Source organism: Lytechinus variegatus, chromosome 1, assembly GCF_018143015.1.
Source record: "Lytechinus variegatus isolate NC3 chromosome 1, Lvar_3.0, whole genome shotgun sequence".
NCBI classification, from domain to species: domain Eukaryota; kingdom Metazoa; phylum Echinodermata; class Echinoidea; order Temnopleuroida; family Toxopneustidae; genus Lytechinus; species Lytechinus variegatus.
Genome location: NC_054740.1, coordinates 67,654,197 through 67,671,473, shown reverse-complemented (window position 1 = coordinate 67,671,473; position 17,277 = coordinate 67,654,197). Strand labels below are relative to the sequence as shown.

The 17,277-nt window shown below is 34.6% G+C and overlaps 1 protein-coding gene across 1 annotated transcript; it reads left to right on the top strand.

The window, feature by feature from the left end:
• The first annotated feature begins 1,409 nt into the window (after positions 1–1,409).
• LOC121420632 (60S ribosomal export protein NMD3-like) lies at positions 1,410–12,608 on the top strand. The gene is made up of 11 exons (XM_041615299.1): positions 1,410–1,555; positions 3,783–3,917; positions 4,550–4,643; positions 5,352–5,561; positions 5,905–6,083; positions 6,756–6,852; positions 7,561–7,678; positions 8,653–8,804; positions 9,779–9,940; positions 11,534–11,741; positions 12,092–12,608. Exons 1-11 carry the CDS (start codon positions 1,515–1,517, stop codon positions 12,232–12,234), a joined length of 1,539 nt encoding a protein of 512 aa, XP_041471233.1. The 5' UTR covers positions 1,410–1,514; the 3' UTR covers positions 12,235–12,608.
• Positions 12,609–17,277: the final 4,669 nt, after the last annotated feature.

The following is a 17,277-nucleotide window of genomic DNA, read 5'->3' as shown; positions in this document are numbered from 1 at the left end:
ATTTGAATTTGTGGGATTATATCACATTAAGGGGGAGCTGCTTGCATTGTACGACACAAATAGAAATATATATTTATGGCTCTCTTATTTTATTGATTTCCATTACCCCTCACCAATATTTTTCTCTATTATTTCTGCTTTTATTAAAGTGGGAATTCATCCTGAAGAAAAGTTAGTTTTAAAAGTAGGAGAAGAAAATATTGAAGGTTTGAGGAAAATCCATTAAAGATTAAGAGAGTTATTAGAATATGAAGTTTTGGATTTGTGACATCATAAATGAGAAGATGCAGCATATATGCAATATAAAATGCATATATTTCAATTTTTTTATTGGTTTATGATGACTTTTTTTTTAGGAACAGTTGCGAATGATTTGTCTATTGTTATAAAGGAGGTACAAAATCCATTTTAGATTTTTCTCAGAAAACATTTCATTTTTACTATACGATATGTAGGAATGCTGCTTGCATATGTCACAATTCAAATTGTTAAAATTCAAATAATTTTGTTTATGCTTTGATGGATTTTTCTCAAACCTTCGGCAACATGTGTAAAAATAATTTATTTTCTTTTTACAATCAACTTTTTGTCAGTGTGAACTTCCCCTTTGAAACATTCTAAATGCATTTACTATAGGTGAATTAGAATACCTTTGAAACTATTACGTTTAAGCACACTTAAAAAAAGATCAAGTGGAGGTCAACAATATGTGCTTCTTTGTTGAAATTCAAGTTATGCTCCATTCCAACTCTATATCCAACAGGCTCTTGCAAGAGGATTTTATTTGGGGGTGGGGGACAACCCAAAGCTAATGCCATTTTGCCCTTATCATTTAGACTATAGAGGTATTATATTATAGAGTTACTCAACCCAGAAAGACTCGTACTCGTACTCTTCTCATTTCTTACTGTTTCCTTTCCCTTTTTTTCACCACTAACTGGAAAATCATAATGGGCTGGCACCAGAACTTCCTGATAGGATACCGGTAGAAGATAACTTGATATTATAATTTTGGCAGTGACAAGATTAGAGAAAGCAGCACCATAATATTCATATCCTTTAGGTCATATCATATAAAATGTAACTATTGCTACAAGTGAAGAGAAACGAAGACGAGGAAAAAGGGATGAGGTCGGGGGAGAGAAAAAAAAAAGAAAGGGGGTCGGGGAGAGAAAGAATGATACCTTGGTCACATTTGTTCTACGGCGGCCGTACGGCGAGTCGAAAACAGTCGTTTTAACATTTTTTTTTTGTACCAGCTACATAGGTGGTTTGAATAAAAATGAATGTTTTCGACTCGCCATACGGGCGCCGTAGAACAAATGTGACCAAGGTATGAGAAAAATAAAGGAAGCGAGAGAAAGAGTGAGACGCTAGCTAGCTAGCAGGAGAGGGCGCTACACCTCTGATTGCGCAACGGGGTGACATCCAACCATTTCTGGAAAGTGAGACGGCTAAATTGGGGCTTGATTTTCTGGTTTTCAAAATAATTGAATCGGCATTAGTGACAAAGCATGGAGTACATAGAGACCCAAGATTCAACACAGTCTATGATGTAAGTATTCATTATAATTTACGAGAGTTTTCTCACTTTTCTGTGATATTTCTTACGAGAGCATGCCACATGTCACTTCTTTTTTTCATCTTGTCTTCAGTCCCACGTACTACAAATTGTGTCTTTAACCATGTTAACTTTCACTTGATTGTGGCTCGTGGTTTGTGCAGAAAGTTTAACGTTAGAACTGGATTACTGGAAGTAGAACAGTGGAAGTTTTTTCAATTCCCATTCATTCAGATGAGAATTGTTTATAAGGTGAAATGTATGTTATACTGAGGTTTGTATAAATGTAAACTCATAATATATATATAGGCTAATAGGCATAAAGATGTTGAATCATATCTGTGAATAGTGTGATAATTGTGAAAAATATTAATGTCGAACTCTGAAAAAGGTCTAATTCTAACGTTAAGTCAGACAGAGGAATGAAACTGAAATTATTCAACCATAAAAGCTTGTTCTTATCAAATATCGGATGGCCAAATCTATGTGTTGCATTTAATATCTGCAACAAGTTGAATTATTCAAATATTTTTTTCAATTGTTCAATTCAATTTTTTTCCAATTCAATTTCATACATTTTCAAAGCAAAGGCTAAGCATTATCAACAATACATTGTAAGCAATAGCCTTAGCTACCTAAGCCTTGTAAGCCGCATAAGGTGACAGCTCTGAAACTGAAAGCATTGCTTGTAATGAGTACATCATCTGAGCTGACCATAGAAACATAAGGATTATCAGGCCTACTTGGGAAGTAATAAATCTGAAGCCGTGCGAGCCTAAAAAGCAGTGTTTGAAATATCACCTATTTTCAGATCAGCCTCAGCTTGTTTCCAGTCCAGAGACTCTCAGTAAATAAATTGGTGTTTTTTTTTTCCAAACTCCAAAATCACAAGTGTATGGGGATGAACATGCCATATTTGACCTCGGGGTCACAGGTAAGGAAACCCCTCAGAAGCTGACCTCTTCCGAAGATACACAAAGTTCTGCCCCCAGGACAGTCGCTACTACAAATCCATACAAACTGACATAGCATAGGAAAAAAAGACAACAGCAGCATAACAACTTGAACAAGTACTACATCTCAAATGTTTTCAGTGAATTAATTGTCAAGACGTCAACCATCCCATACTGAAACTTTGCAAATCCTTTTTAATCTAGATCCTAGATGTATGAAGTTTTTTTTTCTTTAGTCTTGTTTTAAAACAAAATTTGAAAGATCTTAAATAATTGTTTGATTGTTTGATTGTTGAAGCAACTTTTTCTGCTGTGCAAATCAAACTTTGATTACAATCAATAAATTTGATATAAAATATGTTAAATGATGATTATTTACTAATCAAACAAACCACTTTCATCTTCAATATCTGACATGTTTGCTCTAGGTTGCTCAGCATTGCTGTTTTTTAAGCAGCCCATTTTAGCTTTAGGACAAGTTTGCTGAAGCTGAAAGTAACTTCTCTTCAGTAAATTGTATAGTGTACTTTGATGATTGATAATAAAGACTTGGGTGACCCTTGCAGACCTGCCAAGTAGTACGATTTTGCTGTATTTCATACGGAAATCAATTTAAAATATGGCAGTACGCTTTTTCATGATAAAATATGGGGAAAAAAATATTAGAGAAGAAGAAGGTATTGTTCGCCCCACTACGCATCCGGGAGCTTTGTATGATGATAAAATACCATGTCCGTTGACCCAACATGACCTTTGACCATGATCATGTGACTTAAGATGTGTTCAAACACAATTCATGATCCTTTAAAATCCTTATAATTTGCGCCTGCGATTATCTGCAGCATGGCATCATATAAACAAGTGGAATGCCTCTGGCGGTCTCACCTGCATCACGCGATTCAATATAGTAGCAGTGCTGACTTTGTTTTCAAAGTCAGCACTGCTACTATATTGAATCTTAAGTCACATGATCATGGTCAAAGGTCATGTTGGGTCAATGGACATGGTATTTTATCATCATACAAGTGTGTTCTCTTGTAAATATTTTTTGCGAATAAGTTTTCAATAGCGGTTTTCAAAGTCAGCACTGCTGCTATATTGAATCGCGTAATGCAGGCGAGACTGCCAGAGGCGTTCCACTTCCACTTAAAAATGTACACTGTAGTCTGATGTTGATGAGAAACTATGAATCCTGCCTTTTTTCAAAAGTTGGATATAACTTCTTTTTTTTTCTTTATCTGTATCTTTTTGTATACATTTAAATAAAGATTGTGTTGCCAGTGTGGAACTCCTATTCAGCCCAACCCTGCTAACACGTGTGTAGCTTGTCTTCGGACCCAAGTTGACATCACAGAAGGAATTCCCAAGCAGTCGGCCATCCACTTCTGCAAAGGGTGTGAGAGGTGAATGCTCTACTTACTCTACAAAATTTTAATTGGGTAACCATGTGTGAAAGCAGAGATGAATGAAAGATTTTGGTATATTTGTCAACTTGCAGCCAGGCAAATTGTTTTATTTTTTTCATTTTCAGCAGCTACTTTCCACAAGTAACTGCATGAATCTGCAACATTTGATAAGCTTTACCATTTCAATAAATAGGTATTTTCTTGGGCTCCTGTACAAATTTCAATGGATCTGTTAAGTATTTTGGGGGGAAATCACCCGAGCACCCATTTAATTTTCACCCAGATTGCCACAACATGAATACACAATAGTGTCTTATTGTAATTCAATGCTCATCTCATAATCCATTATACATCCTAAGTGTTGAATATAATTTATCACAAATGTATTCTGAAATATCTGCATTTGTTCAATTTCTGTCCATCTCATAGCTTAGCTACTTCAATATCAAGAATTCATCTTTCTATTCTTATACATGTGATTAAGAGAGAAAAGAAATCTATTAAAATATTCTTGATTTGATTTGCAGAAATCATTGTTTTCCAACAAATAATGACATATCGTGACAATATTTTTCATTTTTGTATATTTACAAAACTCATCAAATTAGCCGATGTTACTTTTATTTCAGGTATCTACAGCCTCCAGCCCAGTGGGTTCCATGTGCATTAGAATCAAGAGAGCTACTTAGTCTCTGTCTCAAGAAACTCAAAGGACTTGCCAAGGTAAGGAGTAAGGTCTCACTTTCAGCAGATTTCTTTATCCTGTTTCATAAAGAATTGTTATAATGTTATAAAAAGTGAACAATTTTTATAACAATTTTACAATCAGCCAGTCAGACTGAATGATTTCAGTAGCTTGCTACATTTTTTGCAAATGTGTTATTAAAGTTTAATCAAACTGGCCTCTTTTTGTATGAATAATCAGTAGACCCATTTCTATCAGCTCCAATTTTCAAATTAATTACCATTGCTATCCTGATAAGCTAAACTATCTTGTTGAGGTAGCAGGGGCACATTGGCATTGACATTTCTTGCGATAAATCCATAACAGAGAGGCTCACGCTGTGTTGTTTCAGGTCTGTTTTCTTACAAGTCTTATGCAAGTTATAGACCAAATTTATACTTGTGATCAGAATCCCAAAAGAGTCTCCAAACAAAAAATTAGCAGTTCAAGGACTTAAGTGCCAAGTTTTGAATTTATAATTCATAACTAATTCATGTACATTTATGCATGTAATAGCCGTATACTGCCAAGACTTAAAATACCTGGGAACTATGAGGGCTAAATGTCCATTCATTTGAATTCTAATGTATGAATTTATTGAAAAAAAATTGTTTTAAAAGTATAGTTTACATTATTTCTCCCTATGATCTTTGCGATCGATGTTCATAGTAAGTTGAATTATTCTTCTTTTGTGTGTGGGTATTTAGGTGAGACTGATAGACGCAGGCTTCGTGTGGACCGAGCCCCATTCCAAAAGGTTAAAGGTCAAACTGACCATACAGAAAGAGGTCCAGAGTGGGGCTATCCTCCAGCAGGTATTCATTGTGGAGTATGTCGTCCAGGGTCAGATGTGTAATGATTGCCATCGGGTGGAAGCCAAGGATTTCTGGAGGGCTGTTGTTCAGGTCCGACAGAAGGTAAGATTTTATCACATTTGAATATATGCCAGAGTAATGCTTCAGCTATATTTTAGATATTAGGTTTGCATATCATTGTGTTCTTTTTAAATGTTACTTTCAAAGTTAGATTTTAATTGCATGTTTATAATTATGAATATATGAGTCAATTCCATATATGCATCAGCCAATTCAGAGAAATTCACCACAGAATTTTTAAAAGTTTGGAGATGATAGAATGTAATACATGTGTAATATTTGATTACTTGTTGTTATTATTGTTTTCTGTATTCTGCAGACTCTTTACAATCTTGTAAGGTGCAATCCTAATTTCTGTTGTCTTTATCTCAAATCTTATTTTCAGACGACCCACAAGAAGACGTTTTTCTACCTGGAGCAGTTGATCCTGAAGCACAATCTCCATGTGAACTGTCTGAACGTCAAGCAGCATGATGAAGGCATTGATTTCTACTACGCCTCCAAGGATCAGTCCAATGGAGCCAGGAAGATGGTGGACTTTCTTCTCTCAGTCGTCCCCTGCAAGTCAGTTGTAGACATGAATACTAAACTCTTGTTGTATCAATTGAGTATATTAAAACCTGGAGAGAGTTTCATCAACATTTTTGTTCTACTAGTTGTTGACACTTTCCTAATCCTATCCAGACTCTTCAAATCATAATTTTAGGCAGGTTCAGAAGGGCAAGAAACTTAAAAAATGAAGTTTAATGATTAACATGATTAAGGGGAATCAGTGCACCAACTAGAAAGAAATTGTGAATGATGAATAAAATAAAGTGAACAATGAAGGGGAATCCACAAGTTACACTTTGCGTAAGGGGACTTAACCAGTGGAAAAAAATCATTTAAAAGAGTATATTGAATTACATTGTTGGGGGATCCTTAACTGTCAGCCTTACTAATCCATTTTCTTGCTGCTCTTTGCTTTATTCATATTGTTTTTGTAAATGTCTTTAGGAGGTCCATTTCCAAGCAATAACATTACAATGACCCTCATGTGCTTATCTGTGTTTTTGGTCTTCAGTGTGATTTTTTTTTCAGCGTAGATGTCATGCTTGTACAAATTTTAATAGGTGTATGTAAATAAACCAGATCCAGATCTGCCACAATATGATTTGAAGGACTTTCTTGTGAAATCATTGTTCGCTGCAACTGCATTCTTATAGCCTTAATTATCATATGTTCCTATTTTTGCAGGTACAAGTTATCCCAACAGCTGATCTCACACGACATCCATAATAACACCTACAACTACAAGTACACATTCTCTGTTGAGATTGTTCCTATTTGTAAGGTGAGACCATATTTTTTATTTTGGAAAAAAAACTTCCTACCAGGTTTTATCATTTGTGAGCATTGTTTATTGTTTTTTTTTTAATATTCCCCATGAACAAAGAAGTTGGCTTTGTGTGAATTCTTTCCTGTGCCATGTTTCACAAACTATATACCTCTCAGTGGCAATAACATTTAAACCAGGGTGCTACATAAGCACTTGCCCGATTGCCCGGGGCAAGTAAAAGTTAGGGTCGGGCAAGTGTTTTGAAGTAAAGACCAAAACTACTTGCCCGAATTGGGCAAGCGAAATTCTTACAGTAGAATGACCCAAATTAGGGTCGATATATGATATTGACCCTAATTTTAGTTATGGCAGGCCAGATAAAATAAATTTGGATAAAAGAAATGCAATAACAAGGTAGATCGGTTAATGTCAAAAGAGAGAAAAGGGTCAATGGTTTATAAAACTGCAAAACTTTCTTTTAAAGATGTAAAACTATTTTTTCAAGGATTTTTTTCGGGCTAGTGAAATAGATTTTGGGGCAAGTATATTTCAACTATTCAAAAATTTACTTGCCGGACTGGGCAAGTGCTTTTAAAAATTTATGTAGCACCCTGATTAAACCAATCAGCTTTCGGAGATGATCTCCAAATATGATGATGACTCTCCTTCATACATCCCAATGATTTATAATAAGTAATTGACATTGTTTTTGTTTTTCTTCAGGACAATGTCGTATGTCTGCCTAAGAAACTGGCTGCCTCTCTGGGAAACATTGGACAGATCTGTGTGTGTAACAGAGTGTGTAGCACAGTCCAGTTGATTGATCCTAATACACTGCAAAGTAAGGACAAGATCATATTAATGTACTTTGGTGAAATACTTTTTCAATCATAATTGATATCTTTATGCCCTGATATATCCAGGGGCTAAAGTAATCCAAGACCTTAAAGGGGAAGTTCACCCTGAAAAAAACTTTGTTGTAAAAATAGCAGAAAAATTAGTAAAAAATATTGGTGAAGGTTTGAGGAAAATCCGTTGGAAAGTAAGAAAGTTATTAGAGTTCAAAGTTTTGGATTTGTGACGTCATAAACGAGCAGCTGCCCCATGTGTTATGTAATATAAAATGCATGAATTTCAAATTTTGTATGGTTCCTGATGGCTTAATTTTGTTTTCTATTCATGATCGGGTGTGAAATGATTTGTCTATTGATATATAAAAGGTACAGTGAAAACCATTTTCAATTTTCTGAGAAAATGACATTTCTTTGATTTTTTACCATTCGCTATGTATGAATGCTGCTCGCATATGACGTCACAAATCAAATAATTGAAATTCTAATAACTTTTTAATTATTTGATGAATTTTTCTCAAACCTTCGGCAATATTTTTCATTAGTTTTTCTGCTAATTTTACAATAAACTTTTTGTCAGGGTGAACTTCCCCTTTAATGGCTATGGCCTCATATTGAAAGGTCAAATGCTCCTCTTATTTGCTTGTGATATGACATGTGCCCTTTTGATTTTTTAATTTTTTTTTTACTTAATTCCTGAAAACACTTTCTTGATTGAAGAGATTTGTTTTGATTTAGATTGTAAAACAGTTAGTGATTGTTTTTCTTTTTTTTTAAATATCAATTTGCAGGCTATTCTATAGATTTGGGTCAGCAAGGGCCAATGCCCAATCGCCAACTGTTACTTTGTTGGGCGAAACAGGATCTAGAACAGTAATTTTTCTGTGGAAGTGTGCATGTTTTGACTGTGTGATTGTATGATGATGAAAATTATTACATGACATGGTATTATTCTCTTTCATAGTTGTGGAGCTGAATGCAACAACATTTTGGCGTAGTCCGTTCAGCTCGTTATGTGATCCTCATCAGCTGACAGAGTACATGGTGCTGCAGGTGGAGAGGATAGCTGAAGGAGACATTAAACATGTCAAAGGAGGAGGAGCTAAGTCAAAGAAGGTAAATGATGATGGTGTTTGTAGTGGTGGTGGTGGTTGTGGTGGTTATGGTGGTGGTGGTTGTGGTGATGTGCCATCATGGTGGTGGTGATGAGAGATTAACTATTTTCAAAGGAGGAAGAGCAAATTCAAAGATTGTAAAAGAAGGTGTTTGTGGTAGTGATGGTGGTGGTGATGGTAGTAGTGATTGTGGTGGTTGTGATGACGGTGTTGGTATTTGTGTTGTTTGGTAGTGGTGCATTTGATGGTGGTAGTGTTGATGGGGTGGTGGTGGTGGTTATGGTGATGATGGTGGCGATGGTGGTAGTGACCTTGATGATGGTGAAGTGGTGATTATGTGCGTGTAGGGGGGGATGATGCTTGTAATGGTGGAAGTGGAAATGGTGGTGGCGATGACAATCATGATGGTAATGGGTGTTATTTTGAGAATGTTGATTGCATTAATAGTAGTGGTTGTGGTGGTGGGTGTCGTTATAGTAATGGTGGGGATGGTAAGAACAGTAGTTATAATAGTGATGAATGTATTGATTGTTTTAGCTAGGGGCGGTGACAGCGAATGTTGTGGTGGTAGTGGCGGTGATGATATTGGCAAATTTGTATTGAATTTAGCCATGATTGTTGTCTGTGATTATTGTTGTGATGTGATTATTACTATTATTATTGTTATTAGGGGGTGAAGAGAGAGGACAAAGAGAATAGCTGTCCATATGTTGGTGAATAGTGATAATAAAGATAATGATTCAGCTACTAAAGTAATTGTAAAGTTTGATTTATTTTAGAGTTTTTCTGTAAATGATCAATGCCTCCCTCCCAAACCTCCCAATAAAATCTTCAACAGAATTATGAAATTGGGGAAATCATCTTTAACTACTTGATTTTTCAAAACACACTTCCTTGATATAATCCAAGTAATATGACTGTCTTCATTATCGCCTTTGTTTAATGATACTATTCCTCTATTTGTGCATCTCTTAGCATCTGTTGGCCGATGTCTGGTTGATGCGGACGCAGGACATGGGTGTGGTCGACACACAGTATCACTGCCGGACTCACCTAGGGCACCTTCTCTCTGCAGGAGACACTGTCAAAGGTCTTGATCTGGTCAATTCAAATGTCAACAACAAACATCTGGAACAGGTAGCAGCATTGTCCATTCCTTGATATGATATTTGTAGTATTGATCGGCCATTTTGCAGAGTAGTCATTTGTTGTGCAAGGTTTAAACAATGAATTATGTGTAAGAGAATGAAAACAACTCCAATTGTAAACATTTTTGTTTAGATGTATTGTAGAAAACTATGGGAAGGAAATTGAAGAACATACCTGTATTGTAGACTTCTAGTAGTTTAAAATTGATTTTATAGATTAGTTTACTTGAAATGATAATTCCGGGAGCCAATGATTTATCTGAACCTGTTTGGTATGTGCCTGGAAATATGTCTGGGAACAAACCTCACTATGGTTTCAAGGCAGCTCCAGGTCAGCCTTTCTGCTGCTTGATATAGTTGCTAATCATCCATTCTTGACCTGTTGATGTCGGGTACTGTTCTTTGTATCAATATTGTCAATTGCTATGAAGCTATTCTGCATTTACTTGCAAAAACTCTGGGAACAAATCTCACCAAGGTATTAAGGCTACACCAAGTCAGCTTCACTGGTACTTGATATAGTTGCTGGTCGCAAGTCATTACTGTCAATTCTTGACCCGTAAGTGTTGTCAGGTACTGTTCCTTTATCAATGTTTTCTTGGCTGTTTCAGGTTTAGCTGGAGCATTGTCCAAAATGATAGGTATACTGCTCCTGTCTAAGCCTTTAGTTGCTTTCCACTGCCACATTTATGCTCGGTCAGTTATTGAAACTGGAATCTTTTGATAGTTCCTGCGATCCGTAACTGATAGGGATATTGCTTTCTTGAGCTTTCCTCTGATCTTTGATACTTCCATATTGGTTAGAAATCACTCCTCTTTGTGCCAAACCGTATCCCACATCATTATTTTTTTTGTTCATTTATGGCTGAGCTTCATTTAGACTTTTCCAGCAACATAGTTTGCTGCTTTTGTCAAGTCCAACTTCCTCCAAGCGATAGTCCTTTGTTTGTTGGGTGATCACCATGGCAACATTATGCATTTGATTTCTCACCATTTTGGAAGAGATTGGGCATCAAAATTGTTGACAACCACGTATACTAGCCTGTTTCTGCTATCAAAGCCTGCTAACCCTCTTTTTTTTTATTTGCCATTGCCAAGTTCTGCAGTAGAGATCCTGAGTGAATTTCACTGTAATAAAGATTCCCAGGTGTGAGTTGAGGAACTGGTCCTTAATGCTCCGTTGTTGCTCAGAATTGTACTTGATTTTATAGAATGATATTGTATTTCTTACTCTTCTAACATGAAAATTATTACGATAAGAATGTAAAATGTACATGGACGTCCTTCTCATGAAAATACACAGAACAATCATTACAAACTTAATTAAATGAAACTGTGATCTACATGCTCTTCTTTTCCATATAAGATATTGCACATAATAAAAGTTTTTAATTTGAATTACACATTTATATCATAGCAAATCAATTTTGTGGCCATTTTAACACTGAATAAATCCCCAAACATAGCAAGGTTCCTTTTTTTATTGCACTCAGCCTGAATCTTTACACATCTTCTTCCACCCAGAAGTTGATATGTGTAACACTTTGAACTTACATGAGAATGATTGTTTCTAATCTTTCAGATGAAAGCAGAGAATGTTCCGGACGTCGTGTTGGTCAAGAAGCACTTTGGTGACCGAAGTCGCAGACATCGCAAGCGCAACTGGAAGCTGAAGACGATGACCAAAGAGATGGCTCTTCATGAGAATGCTGCTGAGAGGGACTACATGGGCTTCTTGGAAGATTTGGAGGAAGATGATGATTACAGGAAGAACGTCAATATTTATCTGGGTGAGAAATAAGTTCAGATTCATTATGAGGTTTTGTCAATAATGGTGCAGTCTCATCCACAAAACTGACTCTCACGTTTTGTTGCATAATTATTCATCGTCATCATCATTATTATAATTGTCATCATCATCATCATCATTATAATCCCTATCATCACTATTTTTATCAACACCATAGTGTCAGCGATATTACAGTTATTATTGTTACTATTATCTTATTTCGTATTGGTATCGTATAGGAGAAATCTTCCCAGGTATGGTAAAAATACTTGAAAATTTAGGGAAAACAAAATCATTTAGAAAAATTCCCATTTGCATTTGACTAATTGACATCCATGTCTACTCTTACAGATCGCAGCAAGAACATTGCAGTGGAGAGCAGCGATGATGAGCCTACACCCCAGATTAGTCTTCAGGAAATGCTGGAAGACTTTCACATCGGAGACAATGAGGGTGCTGCGCAAGGTGGAGACGAAGCAACGGAAATGGAGTGATACATTTGAGACGCATCAGTAGCAGAATTTCTTCTCTTGAATGAAAATTATGAAATCTCTCGTTAAAAACTGTCTCATTGAAAGTTCGATAACCGGGTATTGATGAAATTTAAAAATGCTCATAATTTCAACCCACTGTTACATACTAGGTCTGTGGGACTGTGAGTACTTGATGATTGCAGATTGTCAGCAAATTTAGGAGAATACCAAAATAGCAGAAAGAAATTTTGTATAAGGGGAAAATACACACAATAGCACCTAAACAACATTTTCAGGCTCTAAAACAGGTTCCGTGACATTTTCTCTAGTAACAACAATTGCTCCGATGGGAAACCTGCATATTAAAGGAGAATGAAACCTTTGGAACAAGATAGCTTGTGTGAAAACAGAAAAAAAATCAAAGAAACAGGTCAACGAAAGTTTGAGAAAAATCGGGCAAATAATGAGAAAGTTATGAGCATTTGAATATTGCAATCACTAATGCTATGGAGATCCTCAAATTGGCAATGCGACAAAAATGTATGATGTCATTTTAGAAGAACTCTCCCCATAACTTAAGTATATATTGCATGTAAACTGCCTCTTTTATGACATCTATCAGTAGATCATGTGTTCTTTCTATGGGAGGGCATGTAGTACAGAATTTAAAAGAAAACATCATGGATAAAGAGTTTGATTCACCATAAGAAAAAGAAAAAAGAGACATTTTGGGGTATTTTATAGTCCATCAAAGGGAAAGTTGTTCACATGTGACATCACACATCCTTGCTGCATTGCCAATGGGAGGATCCCCATGGCATCAGTGATTGCAATATTCAAATGCTCATAACTTTTTCATTATTGGTCTGATTTTTCTCAAACTTTCTTTGTTCTTATTCTTTGATTTTTCTGTTTTCACACAAGCCTACTTGTTTCAAATGTTTCATTTCCCTTTAAGCCAAACATAATGATTGACCTCTGAAACTAAATATACCCTAGTCCTTATCTTTTTATCATTCTGAACCAATAACTTTATTACAATCCAAACTCTAACCCCATGCCCTCTGAGATATTAAGAGTGGAGCAAATATCGCGTCGCCATATAACATACATGATGAGGTATACAAATTGATGACATGGTGTCTGTTTAAGGTGTGAAAGATGGTTATGAAACATCAGTGTAACGGTTGCCAGTTCATTGTAGGGTCCATCCTGAACACCTTCATTGAGAGGATTTATGTGAATGGAATGGGTGAAATCCTCATTTGATGAAAAAAGAATTGTAAAGTGATTTTCCTTTTCTTTTTAATAGAGCCACAAAGTAATGAAGAAAAATTGTAAAAAGTGAGATCTCTTGGGTACTTTAATCTCATATAGTTCATTGAAGACCATTCTATCAAGACAACGATCATCTGTATCTAGATGTAATTGTATTTACATTGACAACCTCTATTCTTCATGTCCTAAATTAAAAAATATAGTTGATTTCTACTTTATCCAACACTATAAATGTAGGGCGGACATTAATATGTAATATTTCCAGTGATATGAAGATGCATAAATGTTTTCCTTAGGCCTATTTTATAGGACTGTATGCTCAACACTGTAATATTATTAATGCTTCTATAATTTATCTCATTTGACAAAACAAAATATTAAGGAATGTTCTTATTGTATTAAGTTTATTTTGAAATCTATTAAATCAAATATGGTTATTTCATTTTGGCTTGTATATTCTATCAAGGTGTTTTAGTTGTGAAGAATCAAAAGACTCGTTAAGCATGTATGTTTTAGTTGTAGAGAATCAAAATTTGAATGTAAAGGGCAAAGAGAATTTGATTGGAGAAAGAATGTTGAAAGTAAGAAACGGGTAGAACTGTAGAGAGAAAACGGGAAAATAAGAGAGGGAGGGGATGCGAAACAGAGGAGGAAAGAAAGTACAAGATGAATAGAAATGACGAGTGAATGAGGGAGGGAGATGGAAAAGGAGAGATTAAGTAAAACTTATATTGGCTGGTCAGACTGGAACAATGCATTCTGTATCATTCTTGCCATCACCAAAATCAATCATCAGTTTATCATCAGCATAACCACCACCATCTTCGTCATGGTCATCAAGATCTTTATCAACATCATCATCACAGATACCTTCATTATCATCATGATCATCATCACCATCCCCATCATAATCACCGTCTATTAAAACAAACGGAAATAAAACCAAAATGTGATCACAAGAATTTGATCCTCAGCATATTTGAAAACTTTTATTCTCATTTCTTTGGCAGGAAAAGTGGTAAAATACAACAAAAAAACAAAAGAACATGGAGAGAATGATTAAAGTTTTGCATTGTCCACAAATGTTTGGATAAAAACACGCTGAAAAAAATCTTAAAAATCAATGACCAAGAGAGTCTAATGGATAATGGGGAAAAGTTCATGCATGAATTACTGGACACATTTACACACTTAAAAATATATTCTCTGTAAAGCATTTGATACATTTTATTTATTTTCAGGAAATATGAAAAAAAAATCCCATCTTGGATAGAATGTTCAACAGTACAATGGGGCATATTTTTAAAAATGTTTCTTCATGCCCCCAGAACGAATGACCCTCTGGACTAAATACAGATATATTAGACATTGCTTAAAATGTGGACTTGGGGTGAATTTCTATGTGTTAATTTGAATTGGAATATAAATGTAATATGAAGACTGGATAAAAAAATTTAAATGCAAGAAGGCAGCATCTTGCAGCACATTTTTTCTCACCCATAATCCCCATTACTTCATATGATAGTAACCAGCTAATATTTCCTTAAATACATAAATGGTGTATGAAAAATAAATTTTTGTAAGGTCTTTAATATTTAAGGGGAATGATTTTCATTTAATCATCAATTGAATAACTTTGTTCTCAAATTTTGGGTAAATCTAACAACGGTAAAAAAAATTTGTAATATGAACGATTCCAGTGAAAAAAAGGCTAATGAATTTTAGCAAGTATGAAACAAAACTAGAATCATGCTAACACTAATCACAAATTCAAATTCTACTCCAGAGGTTAATTCCTCTGTTAACCAAAATTCACTAAATTCACAAAAATTACGGTACAAATTTTCTGTGTGAAAGGTCTGATGATTCTAAAGAACTGCGATCATCATTACAATGATGATTCAAGATTTACATGTGTAAAGGACCTTTGTCGGTAACTACCAATATAGACACATTTTATATTCACATAGCCTATAATAATCACAATGAACATGCATCAAATGCACCTATAAATATGACAACTATGTATCTGATTCTTCGAATATCAAACGGCCATTTCATAAAGCTGTTCGTAAGTTAAGAGCAACTTTAAGAAAGGTTGGTGAACCTCTTACTCGCTAAACCATCGCCAATGGTGTATACCATTCACCAAAAGAAAGGATCCCCAGTCATTCTTAAAGTCGCTCTTATCTTACGAACAGCTTTAATGAAACACCCACCAGAAGTAGAAAGCTCCCTCATATTTTTATACCGACTCCTTTCATTTCAAAATGACTTTCACTTGTTATTTACATTTCTGAAAATTTTATCTTAGATACATACAGTACATGAAAATTATTTCTCTTGATGAAATTATAAAAATTTCCTGTACAATATACGGTACATCAATTACAATTAAATAGTGCAAATTTTAAATGTTGCTGAAACATAAATGTTATTTACTTATTTTTATGGGGGACAAGTCCTAATTTATTATTGTTTTTGCAGTAAATCTCTTTCCTAGTCCTACTGAATCAAATTACCATAGATTTCCTTTTCAGGAAGGAATACTAAATATTCCCAGAATATTTCCCTTGGGTCGGTTGTAAATATGGTTTCAATATGGCTACCATCTCAGTAGAAATGTACAATTCTAATGTTATTGTACTCACATGTTATGTTTTTACTGTATTCTATTATGTATTATTTGTTATAAGCTAAGGAATGCATTAGATTTGAAATGTATATTTTATATTGCAAATAAAGAGTCAAAATGATATTTTGTTACTTCTATTTGTTAAGAGGGGAAAGGCAAGTCACAATTTTGATAAGAGATTATTTTAGTTACCCGGTACTCTTTAGATAAAAATACTGTATCTATTAATCACTGGCAGTATCATTGGTCGAAATCCCTGATCCCAGATCCCTGATTCTCTCATAAGATAATACTATTATGTTATTCACATATACATATGCTCAAAGTGGTCTACAAGATGACAAAAAATGTTATGTTGAAAAAGCTCTAAAACATGGTAAGTTTCAAATGAAAATATGAAAACTTGATCTCTGAGAATAATAAATGTAATGATAGGCACTATGAAAGGTCAAGTCCACATCAGAAAAATGTTGATATAAATCGATAGAGAAAATCAAACAAGCATAATTTCATCAAAAGAGGGTTATTGCATTTTCAAGTTCCACTTAATATTCTTTTACAAAATAGTTATATGCACAATTTAGTCACATGCAAATGAAAGAACTGATGTCCCTCACTATTTCTTTTATTTTTTATTTATTGAATTAAACAATATTTCTATTTTTACAGATTTGACAATACAGATCAACTTGATTGAACCATAATATATTGAACAATGGTAATTCCATATGTTCAGGCACAAATAAATAATTGGGTGAAATTTAAAAATGTCATAACTTTCTTATGTTACATTATTTCGATGAAATTTTCATTGTTATACTGTTAGATTTCCTCTTTTTATTCAAATCAACTTTTTGTTGGAGTGGACTTGTCCTTTTAAGTGCATCTATTCTATAACATGAGGTACTACTCTAGTATACCCAAAAATAAAATAGATCAACTATTAGGATGATTATGCCATCGGCTTTGTGGTACAACTGATATTACAATTGGGTTTCAACCTCAAAATATGTATATTTTCAAAAAATATAATCTTTATATATATTTCACCTCATCTAGAACATTGAACGTTTTCAAATAAAACTCTAAAATATTGTGCAACAAGTATTACATTCCATGATTTTCTCAACACAAGTCTTCTTGGTGTTAAT